Source organism: Carassius carassius, chromosome 11 (assembly GCF_963082965.1).
Source record: "Carassius carassius chromosome 11, fCarCar2.1, whole genome shotgun sequence".
Taxonomy (NCBI): Eukaryota; Metazoa; Chordata; class Actinopteri; order Cypriniformes; family Cyprinidae; genus Carassius; species Carassius carassius.
The window spans coordinates 27,636,484-27,651,809 of NC_081765.1; the positions used below are offsets into that span (position 1 = coordinate 27,636,484).

Below are 15,326 nucleotides of genomic sequence, written 5' to 3' on the forward strand. Positions count from 1 at the left end.
ATCCGAGCGAACAGAACACTTTGTACCAAAGTCATATTTCTTATCCAGTTCAAGTGAAATAAGTAGAAATATATAAATACAATCTAAATGGAATACTTATAGCGTAGAAAATGATTATTGGTGTATGTTTGAAGGATTTAAAATAAATAAATAACAAAGTTGACCCCACCAATATTATAAAATTAATTTACAGAGAATACTAAAAATGTTACATTTTCCTCTTGAATATACGAGTATCTTTTAACATAAATACTAGCGTTGCACTTTAAACCTGGCCTACAATATTGTGTGTATTATAATATATCTGCATACTGTATAATGCTTACATTGTAAAGCCATCAAAATAATAATAATTAATGATGTACAGTAATTAACTTTTTAAATTTATAATACATAATTATAATACATAATTTACATGAATGTGTGCAATACAATAACACATTTAGCTAAACTTTAGTTGCGCTGATGTTTTGCTTTGTGAAGCCACCTTTCTTGTTAAATGTTACATTTGAACAGGTACTAAAAGAGATATATTTACAGGCACTGGTAAATACACTTGTTTTTCTTCAGATTCGTAACACATTCATATTCCGCATTCATAAACTTCAAAAAGTGGCTCGTATAAATCTGTCTTGCCTGAGTTGTCGTTGCCCCTTTAAGACGAAGGGTACCTTGAAACCGTCGAGTTCCATGTTTGTATGTTGAAATTGAGAGCAGAGCTGAGCTCCATGTTGTGAAAAGTTAGCTTCTAGGAACTTAACTTTTTTCATAATTATTTTTATTTTGTCGTCTAACTTATAAAAGCATAGATATCACATTCAGCCTCGTATGGTGTCGCAGATTATGAATGTTCTTAAGCGGTAAAAGTCTGTTGGATTTTTGGGGGCATTTGAAGGGAGTTTTTTTTTTCAATTCAATTGTAGCCAACGGAAAGATTTTAATACGGAAACCCCTTTCAAGTTGCGATTTTACTGGCTTTACGGATCCCATGGACCACCCGTCCTCCTCGATCATAACGCAAGTGAGCAGAGATGAAGAAGCCAGTGCTCCTTTACGGGACGGAGGTGAGTCGAGAGAAAGTTTGGAGAGGGCACATGTCAAACTGATGAACGCTTGGAGCGAGCGGACGCTTCATACAGAGTTTAATTCCGTAAAAATAATACCGCATCGACTCGGTTTTATGGAAAACTTAGTGTACACTCACATATTTCCGCTCATCAAAACACTTCAAAAACATGTGATAACCACTTTCTGAAGGCTGTTGACAGTTGATGCATCTTGACGATCAGCATCAGGTCTATTTATTATAATAATACAGTTCAGATCTTAGACTGTATAGGTGCAGATCTATCACACGACTTCATTTGCATTCCATAAACTCGAGTTTAATGGGAAAACGACTTTTATTTTTTCCTGTAAGTGAAGGCATTGAAGTGGAGGGGGCGTGTCCATGATGACACTTGTCACTGACGTTTAAGGGAAGGCTGTTCTTGTTGTTTACTTTGTAGTGTGTGCTTTGGTACATGATCGTCACATGTCATTTTATGTTTATGTGTGCACGAAACTCCTAGCAAATGACTCCGAGTCCTTCCTCAGGTGACGGGTTATCATGAGATAAGATTGCATCCCATAGTCATTTTTGGGAAATGCTGACTGCTAGCCTCCCTTGTCTTATCTAGTTCTTTTTGTTGCACTAACCTGGTTAAGTTGTAGTCATTATTAATGTGAAAAATAAATAAATGATTAAGAAAAAATGTTTAATATGGAAATGCTTGGACTCTACTATGCTTTTTATTTTATTTTATTTGTTTTAAATTTGCATTAAAGTCATCAAAATTATGAAATGACGAAAAGGGAAGTGGTAGAATTTTGTAAGTCTGACTTAAAGCATTTAAGACTTTAGATGACAAGTTTTTAAGATCACACAAAATAAATTCAGTGGGCCGTCCCGACTTTTTGCCTGATGAAATTATCGAAAGGTAATAGATCACGATGTCTGAATTTTGATTCCTTATTATAATCCCTTGTGGTATAAAAAAGTTTTTAAATATTTAGTTTCAGTCCTGGGTGTTATGATAAAATGCTTGGTTAACACAGCTTTATTTTTCTTTTCTTACATTAGAATGTGTTCAGTTTAAATGTTTTTTTTTTCAGAGCAAAAAATAACTATACTTTAAATTTTTTTTTACCATGATTTAGCACGATTACATTTTCACAGGTTAGAAGTTTTTTTTTTTTTTTTTTTTTTTTTTTATAAAAATGTTTTATGCTGAATGATGATAGAACAGTATTTCACCCATATTTTGAATTTTTCACAAAACGTATTTGAAACGTTAAAGGAGATACTTTGCTACACTAACGATGTAGTGCTGCGTTTAGTTTTGCCTGTGATTTACATTAACGTTGTTACTTTTTGTATTAAGTTTTGTAGAGCTTAGCAGTTTTTTTATGCTTTAAAAAAATAAAGCTGAAATGTTTCAGCAACGTTATGAATGCGTTTGAACACAAGCGTGCTTTCTAAATGATGATGACTACAGTAGAGCCAGGGAGGATCTTCTGTCATAGCAGTCAGCCTTGCTGCTTGTTTTTCCAACCGCTGTGTTTTTCATCAGCACTCCTTTTCCTCTCTTGCACACACAGAGATGAAGATGGTTTACAGGCCTGTGTTTTTGTTAGAGATTTGATGAAAACCACTCCCTGTCACAGGTTCAGTACAGTGCACAGACCCTTTCCATCTGTCTTAGAAATCCATTTTTATATATTAGTTATTTGTGCTCAAATCAAAAAATCTCCTGTTGAAGAAACTGGAATATTTAGGAATGTGTATTTTATACTTGGAAAAAGTGGCAAGTCTTTGTGATGTGCCTAGAGAATGTTGCAGAACTAGGTAGTTAAATCTCTATTCTCTAGTTGCCCCTATGAATGTTAAGCGAAACAGATTGTTTTGTAAGGCAAAGTATGATGTGGTTGAAAAGGCATCAAAAGCATGTACTGACTGTACAGCCATGTGTGATATTAAGTTTCAGAGTCACTCTTTAAACTCTGAACATCTCTCACAAAAGCAGTGATTTTTTTGAGCAGTGTTTTCGGCAGTATTAGACTAAAAGCCACTAAAAGCAACAATCCGTCTTGAAAAAAGTTGAGAAAAAGTTGACCAGTGTTGGTGTTATATTTGAATGTAGTCAAGATCAGGAAACCTTTTGGACTGTGAGTACATGCACAATGATGGATATGGAAAAATATTGTGGCATAAAAAATAGGGCTGCTCCGATCACGATCGGCCGATCGTTAATGCGCATCTCGTCAGTAAAGCCGGTTCTCTAATCAGTGGTAAATTCCCTCAGGTGCGTGATTTCACATAGAGCAGCTGTTACTATACAGAGCCGTTGTTAACTGAGAAGATGCGCAAATAAACGCTGAAAATGAACGTGGATTTGCGCATCTTCTCAGTTAACAATGGCTCTGTGTAGTAACAGCTGCTCAATGTGAAATCACGCACCTGATGGAATTTACCGCTGATTAGAGAACCGGCTTTACTGACTAGATGCGCATTAATGATCGGCCGATCATGATCGGAGCAGCCCTAATAAAAAACATTGTCTACATGCAGATTTCACTGGGCACTGAGCACTTAATTTTTCAAAAGGTTGTAACTTTTGTACCATATATTGTAGAAAAATATAAACTTACCTCATATTCAATAGCTAGCTTATATCAAGACTCCGCTTATTGCAGTAGAAGCCATTATGAAAAGATCTTACAGAAATTGGCTCAGATGATCTGTGGACTGAGCTGCATATAAATTACTGAACAGAATTTAGATTTTAATCTTAGTTCAAAAGTTATGGCGTCACAAATTTAACAATGTCCACTTAAAATGGGTTCAGAGGCTGTATCTCGGCCTAATATTTATCATTGAAATGAAACGTGGTACGCTTCATCAGCACCATTATTGAGGGTACATGCCAAAGTTGGGAACAGCGCCACCTACAGGTCAGGAGATACCAAAAATTGACTATTGAGAATGAGGAGATGCGTCACGGTAGCTTGCTGTCACGTGACGAATTGCGCCCGTCCACCATTTTGGGAGGATACGCTATCGGTTGCTAGGGGCAATATATATATAAATACATATATATAATATAGAAAATAAGAAGAAATGGAGAAGAATGCGGCAAAAGAAAAGTGTCCTTACAGGGAGAAACTTACTACCAATGCCAAACAGAGGTATTTAGAGAAACTGGCTAATATAAAAAACGTCGACCCATACGAGCTGCCTGCAGCTGAATGGAACAAAGACCTAGACTCTTTACCACCTTGCACTTACATGGAAATAGTTAATTACTTGGTTTTTGGCATCAGTTATTACACTATGCTAGAATTCAAAAGCCTGAAATCCTTGGAAAGTTACGAGACATTCTGTTGCGGCTGGGTGCGCGACTTGGTCATCTACAAGCCCCCAAACTGAAAACACCGTTGTACTGGCAAAGGTAAGTTGCTTCACCTTTTGTCAAGTCAAGTCACTTTTAATTATATAGTGCTTTTTACAATCCAGATTGTATCAAAGCAGATTAATAATATAATAATAATAATAACAGTAAAATAACAAAGTTTGTTTCTGCTGTAACTTACAGCAGCTCTGGATCAAACAGTGATGGCATTCAGTTCAAATGAAATAGTGTCAATTGGGGGTGTAACAATATCGTGTCACAATATATTGCAATACAAAAATGCAACAATATATATCGTGGATAGTGACAATATGTAGCAGCTAGTGTGTATAGTTCACCCAAAATGAAAATTACTCCAAGTTTACAGACATCCAAGAAATCCGATGTCTCTTTGTCACATCGGAGACATGCTCTCCCTCATGCTTTTTCCATGTAGGGAAACGAAAAAACTGTAACAAATGGTTCCTACAGTTTCCACGACAATAGTGTGAGACACTGGAGCAGATTTTTACACAGCAGTGTTTTCCAGGCATTCTAGAATAGTGCGACAACCTCCTCTACTACCAATGTAAACAATGAATTGTGCTGGCGGGTATCCTCCCAAAATGGCGGAAAGGGGAGGAGACGCGGTCTCTGGGGGCGGGGCGTTGTGTCGTGACGACATCTCCTCATTCTCAATTGAACAGTTTGTCAGAAAATCAAGACCTTGATGTCCAAGGATTCCTTGACTCGTGACTAATCGGGGGATACTGCCAGGATCTGATCAACCACTTGTCGGCCATTTTTGAAATTTGTCAAAAAATGTGAAAAATTTTAAATATTGGCATAAAAATGAGGAAGGGTCATCAACAGCATGTCCCGGAGCTACCTGTGAAGTTTGAACACAGCGCCACTTAGTGTTTCAGAGATATAAGGAATTTTGAGAAAATGCTTATAACTTTTGAAAGCATTGTTCAAATGTTTTCTCTTTGTCAATACATTATGCCAATTCTGAAGATATCTAATTATTCATTTTACATCGTTTTGTTTGTCTGCCATTTTGAAGAAAATGTAAAAACTAGGGATGCACAGAATGTTAGGCAACCAAAATTATTTGGTCGAAAATAGCAAAAAAATCTCTTTCGGTGTTTGGCCAAATAAGCGAAAAGGTTGAATGATATGTACCGAACAATGACTAATGCGATCAAATAGAGACACTAATCAGAGAAAGACGCAAAAATAATTACAAGCACAAAGCACCGACAGTGGCACTGCAGTGGGTGGTGAAAACTGCCCAACGCATCACAGAGACAACACTTCCTGCTATTGAAGACATCCAGAGGAAACGCTGTCTACGTCGAGCTCCCAGTATTCTTAAGGACTCCTCTCACCCCGACCACAGACTGTTTAACCTCCTGCCCTCCAGGAGACGCTTCAGGGGCCTCCGGACAATGACCACAAGAAGGAACAGCTTTTTCCCTACAGCTGCCTCCTTGCTGAACTCTGCCCTCTGACCCCCCCACCCCAACACCACACACACAGACTCCTCACCCTCCTCATCACTACATCTGATTTATTTATTTATTTACAACAAGCAAAAAAACAGTAAACTTATTACTTGCACTACTGTCTGTTCATCCAGGAACACTGAGTAATCCATTTGCACATTGAAATATTTTATATGCACTTTACTGTTCATTGCACTAGTGTAAATGATGTTCATATGTTCATAGTTTCTGCATAGTGTACATACACTTTTACATAATCCATCTGTATAGTATGTTCATAGTACACCTATCTGTATATATCATGCTGATAGTATTTAAAATCTAAATTATGTCCATAATACTGCCTTATCTGTATAGTTATTGTACATATTGTAGACCTTGTATATTCTGTACTTACTGCTTATTGCACTTCTGGTTAGATGCTAACTGCATTTCGTTGCCTTGCACCTTACATGTGCAATGACAATAAAGTTTAATCTAATTAGAAGAAGAGGTGGCTGATGCTGGTGGTTAGGCTACTGTATAATGATTGAAATCGCGAAATGGCCTAGAATGATCAGTAAATAAACTGCAGAATGTTATATTTTCTAATGCACGCACAAATAGCATGTATTATGACCGCGCTGAACAAGCTCGTGGCACCAGGGTTTAAAGTCACAGTGAGAGGAAAATCTGCACCGAACTTGTTACTCATCAGTTGCTTAGTAACTTTTTTGTGAATTTTTTTTAAAGGCATGTGGCAATATGATATGTGCGATAAACATCTTCCCAAATTCATAATTTATAAATCTGCATGCTGTATTCAACAAGCACTGAGATCTTCCTGCGAGCTTGTGCCAAAATAAAAGCAGAGAAAAAGCAACAATTCCATCGACATTCATTAATGTTAGTATTGTCATTTTATTGTGTAAAATAAAATAAAACTAAGACCATTAATAATGATAATAATATTAATAATTACCATACAACAGCTCTATTAATAAATTAATTATAACCTTAACATGAAACATTCTAATGTTTTAAAATAATTCTCTTCTGCTCAGCAAGGCTGCCTTTTATTTGTACAGTAAAAACATGGCTGATTCAAGTCTCACAAATGGGCAATTTTTTTTTATTTTACCAAGTTAAATTGTGCTTTTTTGGTATAATGTCTGCTAAAATGTTGAAAAAATGTTAATTGTTAAGTAAATATTTTTAAATTGTTGTTTTGTAACTGATTTTTTATTTATTTATTTGACAAGCAGGACAAAACAGAAAAAAGCACATTTTGGCTATTTCATTTATGCAGCGGTGAGAAAAAAAAAAAAGGCAAAATAGGTAGGGGTGCTACTGATCACTATCGGCCGATAATCACATTGGGATGATTGATTGGCGGTCTCTAAAAGGCCGATCTCAAAAAAACGCTGCCGTCAGTGTTTTTGCATGACATACAGCGGCGCTGTCTCAGTCTCTGTCCAGCGCGGTTTAAATAATTATAATGCTGAAGGTACTCTCCTTCATATTTTTTCATTAAATAACTTAAAAAGTAATTTGAAAACCTTGTGTGAGACATAATTTTAGAAACAGCGAGCGTGAATCACTCACTCTTTCTCTCAAAATGCTCAAATGGTTTCAGATCACCACGCATCTGTCTGTCTGTAAGCGAGCTGCACAGTTGACACAGGAAATTGTCACTTGCACAGTCAAGGGAGTGTCATTTCATCACTAAAGTTTATAAATTGCATTTCTTTTAAATTCTTACCAGTGTTTTACCATTCAGTGCTTGCTTACTCTCCTGGAGACCTGCTCCTGCTAAGCACATTTTGCAGCATACATGCATAACGCGAGGTTCACATTACTCCGTTTGCAGTGCATATGTGGTGTGTATTTTGTCCGCGCTCATGTTAACGGATTAAAATGTTTACCATGCACATGGCTACAGTCTGGAAGTGCGTTCAGGAGCAGTGGGTATGCAGCAGTGCAGAGATCGTTTCTAGATCGAGTCTATTTTTTGCTGTGCTGCAAGCGCTAAATTAAAGTAACAGTGTATTGTTTTCAGTAAATATGAACATGGATTGACACGAAAATGTAGTAATTACACCATAAATGCATATAATTAAATTCTACTTTGTTTCACAGTCAACACATATGGCTGTTTGGCTAGGTTTAAAGGGAAAGAGCACTTTTATATAAAGAAGGCAATAATAGATGGCACTCTTGGAGGTAGGAAAACCAGGTTCTTGAACCACAGGATTGCTTGTAATAAAGATTTAAGTGCAAAAGAAAAGGCAGTAGAGCTGACTATTTCTGTCAATGGTAAGTTTATGATGTTAGAAAAGTAGATTAAATGTTTTAACAATTGCTTGAGCAAATGAATATATAAATCTAGAAGTAAATGCAAAAGTAAAAAGCATTGAATATATTGCTTATATTGTGTTTTAACATATCTGTGAAAGATTGTTACTGTACTGTAAAAAAAAAATTGCAATGCTGAAAAAGTATTTTTAATGACAATGTTTGGATTTGAAATCAAAATAATGGATAAATGTTGTGAACCCCTAAAAATAGGCTTACGAGGAGGAAAAATGCAAAAAAACATGTTTGACATTCGGCCTTCAGCCCAGTGTTTCATTTTCTTTTATTCGGCTTTGTTTGTTCTGAAAGGGAGATAAGCAAGTCGGACCACATCAAAGTAACCCAATTAGTGCCCTGGCATGTACTGTAATCATGAAAGAACCCACCATCATGTGTGAGTCCAGCAGCATGGTTCAGTTCTTCATGTGTGGCTTGTTTCACCATACCCTGATGCTTATGAGGAATCCCTGGATTATTTTGTTTTGAGAAATTATACTCTCAATTTAGCAGACAATGCTACTGCTTTGAGGTCATGTCGTAATGGTTGTGGTCACAAGTTTTGCACTCTTGAATGCCACTGCAAAGTCATAATTACCAGTAGGAAACTGGATATTTTTGAACACATATCAAACTCAGAAGTCAGTCTTGAACGATCATGGTGGAAGCAAATTGGTGTTATTCATAGTATGTTGTAATGGAGCATGTTATTCAGTTTGTAAAGCACAACGGTAAAACATTTTTTTTTGGCCTTCACAGATTATTTACCTTAATTTTTACTTTTTCCAAAATAATTGCATAATGCAAAAAATTGCTGATAGGTTTAACATTTTCAGCTCATTCTTACTAGTGCTTTAAAGTTTACAAATGGTGAATTTATAAAAAGAAATTAATAGCCACGGGCCTGTATTTTAAACCTTTTATTTTTTTGCATAGGCTCCTTTTTAAAACCATAATAGGGCACTATAAAATTTTCTTAATTTTTTGGTAATCAGATGAAGGGATAAAACAATTTAATTTACCCTAATCAAATGAAAAACCCTTTTATCTTTTGGCAAACAGTGCTGCACAACAGAGGTTATTAAAAAGAAAACAAATGTGATTATTCATTTTAAAAATAAAGATTAATTAATATTTATTAATAGTAGTGGTAGTAGCATTGTTGTAGTGTTGTCACGGTACCAAAATTTCAGTATTCGGTACCGATACCAGTGAAAATCCACGGTTCTCGGTACCAATTTCGGTACCTAAGCAAAACACAAAAATATGCCAATTAAAAAAAAAAACTATTCATCACTAAAAATAAAAACAATGCCATTCTTTATATTTATTTATATGTTTGCTAGCATTATCTTCCTTTTCATTTGGTTGCTGGTAGTTTCATTTGGACAAAGTATATGTAGAATGTATGCTAGATACGTTGTAAAAAAAAATAAATAAATAAAATAAATAAATATATATATATATATGTTCTTATTTAAAATATTTTAATTTTGAAATCTTCAAATGGAAAATATTAAAGTCCTTAAAGTGGCAAGAAAAAGACTTTACAATCATAAAATACTTTTTCAAACTAAAGTTTGATGTGTGTGTGTGTTTGTGTGTGTGTGTGTATGTGTGTTTAAACTCACTAAAGCTTGATAGAAGAGTCACGTTTATTGCCAAGTACTGTATGTATACATGTACAAGGAATTTGTTTTGGTAAATGTAGTAAATATTTACTAAAGGTTATTGTGTGTATATATATAAAATATATATATATATACTTATTTACAATTGTGTTTAAAGTTCTTCTACAAGTAATATAATTATGAAAAACAGTAAACAAGTTTCACGCAAATTTAATTTGTCTTTTAATTTATGAAATTTAAACACATTTTATTTTTTGGTAAATAAAGGGGATTTGCTATTAAAATTAAAACATGGAAGAAATATTGTGTGATTAATTTTTAATTAACAGTAGTAGCAGTATCACATACATTTTACAAAATAATAGTAATATTTCTAGCACAATGCCTTTATGTAAAAATGAATTTGTAATGAATGCATATTTGTCATTTATCTGAACTTAAGACTGGTGGTGATGCTTAAGATATTTTTGTTCATTGAGGGTTTCTGTAAAAAAAAAAAAAAATAGTAATAGATCATAATAATTATTATTAAAAGATAATAATACTACTAATTCTACTACCATACTAACAATATACAATGCACTATGGATTGATGAGCTGCTGGGTTCATGAATATTAATCACGTTTTCTGCGTTCGGTCGAACTGATTTGCTGAAATCAAAACAGGGACGGTAAAAGATGAGCGCCAGCCAATGAAATTGACATTTGCGCATTAGCTCCGCCCACTACCGGAGAAAACGGCATATCTTCTGCTTGTTCGAAAATATAAATACTTCTAAATGAACTCCATTATTTTGACAGGAGAAGACAACAAAGAATATAGTTTACATGTAGCATGTCGATTCAGCGTGGTAAGACTCTCGCTCTCTCTCTTTGCATGTGTGAGAAACAGCGCTGTCAGCAAAGCGACGGCGAGTCGTGCTCCTTCACACAGAGTTTACAGTTCGGCAAATACCATAGGCAGTAAAAGAGGCAAATACAGGTGTACTGTGCGTCCATTGAGATGAATTGAAAAGTACAGATCGCTTGATGGAGAGAGAACTCTGAAGCGCTCAGTCAGTGTTCAGCGAGTGAAAATATATCTGCGCCAATCTTATAATAGCCTCGAACACACACACACTGGCGAGTAAAATCTAAGAATGTATTAGCCAATGGCTAACAATAGACATAATTTACTCGCCCTGAGTAAAATTTATTCACATATGCGAGTTATTTACTCGCAATGTAGAGGCTGTTTTGACGGTTTTCCGTGAATACCTTTAAATTGACACTGGTTTTACTCAAATGAAACGGTAAAATGCTTGTGAAGTGACTCAGAACAGTGTTGTGTCTATGTACTTGTCTGGTGATGTTTGTGTATTTATGTCCTCATTATTGCAGGCGTCATGCGCTTCAGTCTATGTAGTAAACAAACCATTCATTCATTCACACAGAGACATGCGCGCAGAATATGCAGGATGCAGATTTCAACCAACTTTTGCGGCTTAACATTTACAGATACTGGTCCATATGGAGATTTGATTTGATTAATTTAAGCGAACTTTGACAAATTCCGTGACTGTCCATATTAAAATGTAAGTTTCATTTTCATGACTGGATTTTGAGATTCCGTCCGCGCTTTCTGCTTCGCGAAAATCATAGTGCTGTATGCGTCAAGAACCGGGTTTGAACGGGTCCTCCGTACCACCGGTACTTACAGAAACCTGGTACCGTCACATTTTCATTTTTTTAGTACCGACTTGGTACCGAAGTACCGGGTCTTTTGACAACACTACATTGTTGTTACAATAAGCCCTTTCACACATACAGACTTTTCCGGAAATTACCGGTAAATTGCCGTTAAGAGATCATATGTGAACAGGATCTTTAAAAAAATACCGGTAAATTCAATCCAGCAATTTACCGGTATGAGAAGTTGTAACATTACCAGTAAATTGCCGGAATTCTGCTGTGTGTGAATGCAGAAGGATAATTACCGGTATGAGCACGTACGAGTTAAGAACACGGTGACGTAAGACGTCTACTCTGGGCCAATCATAACAATGTGACGCATTCAAGCACTGTTTACGAAAATAAAAGAAATGTCATCCAATTGGAGCAACTGTGAAATTAAAGCGCTTCTCCTAATCTGGGCGAATTAAGACATTTGTCGTCATCTGAGAGGAAATGTTGGTGATGCAGTAATGTATGATCATGGGCGCCGTATGGGGGGAAAAGTTAGGACAATTCCAGGGGGCCCAACAAATATGTAAAAACTAATTAAATTTTTTTATTATATTATACACTATATAAACCATCATCATTGAGTATATTTCAAATAATAATAAAATGAATGATGTCTTTGATTTTGGCAATAAAAGTTAAATATCACCATTGACCAAAAAAATAAAACATCCATATTGACCCACCACCCCCCTGTATCTGCATGAAATGGTTTGGTCCTGCCTTAGCGCACTCATCAGTGACTGTGTTTAGTAGTTAGTTGCAGACAGTCAATCAATGTACGGCGCACTAGCAGTGTTAATTTCGTTAACGAAGACAATGACGAAAAATATTCGTAAACGAAAAATTTTTTATGTGACTAAGATAAGACGTTGATGAGCTAAAAATAATATCTGATGACGAAATTATGACGAAATTTATGCAGTGTTTTCGTTAACTAGACGAGACTGGACTATAATTTTATTTGAGCACTATTGGACATTCAAAATGCATCCTACAGGCTATTGTCTTTCAAAATGTGCGTCCCTGTCATTGGATTGCGATCGCCGGATAAGGGCCGTTTGTATATCTAGTCAGTATAACAGCTGCAGTTTCCCGGGAGTCACAATTCATTGTCGATTAACTTAAAGTTAGTGAAGGCGGGATAGGCGGAAGTGCTCTCTCTCTCGCGCGCGATCAGTTCTCAGCGCTCAAATACACACAGAGCAGTCTAAATGTTTATCGTGTAGAGTATCTCACGTAAATACAGTAGGTTATGGATTAAGTGTACATGAACAGGTGTGTGAAAACTGAACGCATGTCAGTATTTCATGCATGCCTTCCGTCTTAAAAGGACAGCATTCCAAATTAAATACCTATTTGTCATTAATGTTAACCAACAAAAGACGTTAAATAAATGTATACATGTTAAGTAAAACCTACAGTATCTGAAAAATGAGTTTAATTTGTATCTCTATTGTATTTGTCTTATTGTGCTTCATAAATATATATATATAAGTTGCTCCTTTTTCACTTCTGTTAAATGGATAGTTCACCCAAAAATGAAAATTGTCATAATTTATTTAAGATTTTCCAAATGTATTCCTTTCAAATTTCTCATAAGCTTAATTGATTTGGTCTAAAGAGAGAAGAATTAATGATTATTTTAATTTGAAAACTACATATAAATTAGCTACCACTGTGTAAATGACTTAGCATCATTCCAGGGAGGCATAAGTGTTTTCTGTTACAACTTGATGAACCACTGAAACGATTTTGCAAACATTATTTTAAGGTAAACATTTTTACATAGTGTTGCTTTAAGGACATTTTTATGGTGGCTTTTAATCTTGCATCAAAAATTGAACTGCATACTGTATGCAGACTTGCATTTACAAATCACCAGCAGTAAATATTGTGCTAGTTCTAGTATTGAACTACAAGCAGCAAGACAGTTGCAAGCCTTTGATTAGAGTTATGTAAAGCTTTTGATGGGACAGTTAGGTCCTAGAGATGTGGTGACAACAGCTGCGCAGATTAGATTTTTTTGTCATGGGGCCCAAAATTCCTGGCAGCGCCCCTGCGTATGATAAAATAACTAACCGTTAACTGTCTCCGAGAGCAATGGATTCACAGGAGTCAGATCATCAATAAACTGAAAACATTGCGTCTTAAATATCTAGAAATTAAACGACCATCACAAAAATTGTTTTTTAAGTAACTACCAACCGGCCAGCACAGAGAGTGAGCTGATCATGGCCTATGTTTGATCAATTTAGCCTTCTCAAATCATCAGAAATGGTCTAAAATAAAATATAAAAATATAAAACAGTTCAAGCATGTAACGATGTTTTAATGTTAAACCCAGATAAATGTGTGCTATATCCAATATTTTGTGTGGAGAGTGCAAGATAAAGCATGCTTTTTGGGACATAGAGGTGCCACAGCGATCATAAAATAAAACAAACAAATATAAAATAAAGAAAACAAACATGCTTTCTGCCATCTCGTCTTGGAACAGGAGCGTTTACAAAAATGAACCGAAACTCAGTGAATACATGCCTCACAGACATGATAAATATATCTATAGAAAGCTATAAATTACTTAACGGAAAAAAAACTCTTTCATTACAATCGTAATCCTTAAAGAAGGTGCGTCTAATGAGGAGATGACGAGTCAGGCAACTTCATCCTTGGGACACAGACTCAGAAAACAGTAGTTTATTAGTAAATAATTAAAATATCTCCTTATTATTTCCCCCTGACACATTCATGGTAATTACTTTTGCCGGTGCTTTGTGCCATCTCTTGAACTCATTTTGAACACCGAACTGTTCAGCTGCGCTTACAGCACATAGACTATTTGATATGAATTTGGATCAGCAAAGGCTACATACTTTTCTGCAATGTCTTACAGACTGCAATTTACAATCACAACTTCATTGTGCTATTACTCCTTTCAAGCCTAATTTCACTAAATTGGTCAGCTCCCGACAGCATCAGGTGTTTTATTAATGGTGAGTATAATTATTTATATATTTATTTCAATTAATTTAATCAATTTGATGCCATAATATTTAGGCTATAATGGTCTATTGTAAAGCTAGTTGGTCAGCTAGTTGCAGGTAGCTGCCTTCGGATGCTAGCGACAACAGACATTTTATCTCCTATGGTTAAGTATTTTGGTTTGTAGTCATCTATTGCGATGTCTCTGTAACAAAAGCAGTTGCATGAATGCTAAAGTTTGAAACAAAAAATGTAATGTCAACAAAAATACTGACCGCATATACCCCTTCATGTTTACAAATACAAGCGCAGCTGTTTAGAAGTTAATGACGTCACAGAATTTACCAGTGTGAATGGTGCTTTTCCGGAAAAAAGACGGAATGTCATTGACCGTGTGAACAGCGCATTTTTTTATTTACCGGTAAAGTCGTTGGGGTAATTTTACGGCAGTTTACTGGTATTACTGTGTGAAAGGGGCTATTTTGAGTCTTAAGACTGCTAAATAGTAATATATTTTTGTTAAACTTTTATTTTGACGGGTTTCCATGAGGATCTTGCTTCTGCTGTGTATGTGATATGATGAGAGTTTTGTCAAATTAAACAATAAAAGGCTAATAAAGGGACTCTTAGAGCAGTTGGGGATGAAATTTGTGTATTCATATCATCATAGTGATACGACAGAGGTTGAAAACACTGCGAGCGTCGTCTGCACTTGTGCA

At 35.6% G+C, this 15,326-nt stretch overlaps 1 protein-coding gene across 1 annotated transcript in view; it reads left to right on the plus strand.

The window, feature by feature from the left end:
- Positions 1–669: 669 nt before the first annotated feature.
- LOC132153132 (carboxy-terminal domain RNA polymerase II polypeptide A small phosphatase 1-like) overlaps positions 670–15,326 on the plus strand; it is a 37,044-nt gene continuing 22,387 nt past the window's right edge. The window contains exon 1 of the mRNA XM_059562396.1: positions 670–1,064. Coding sequence (XP_059418379.1) covers positions 848–1,064 — 217 coding nt within the window. The 5' untranslated portion in view covers positions 670–847. The remainder of the gene's footprint in view (positions 1,065–15,326) is intronic.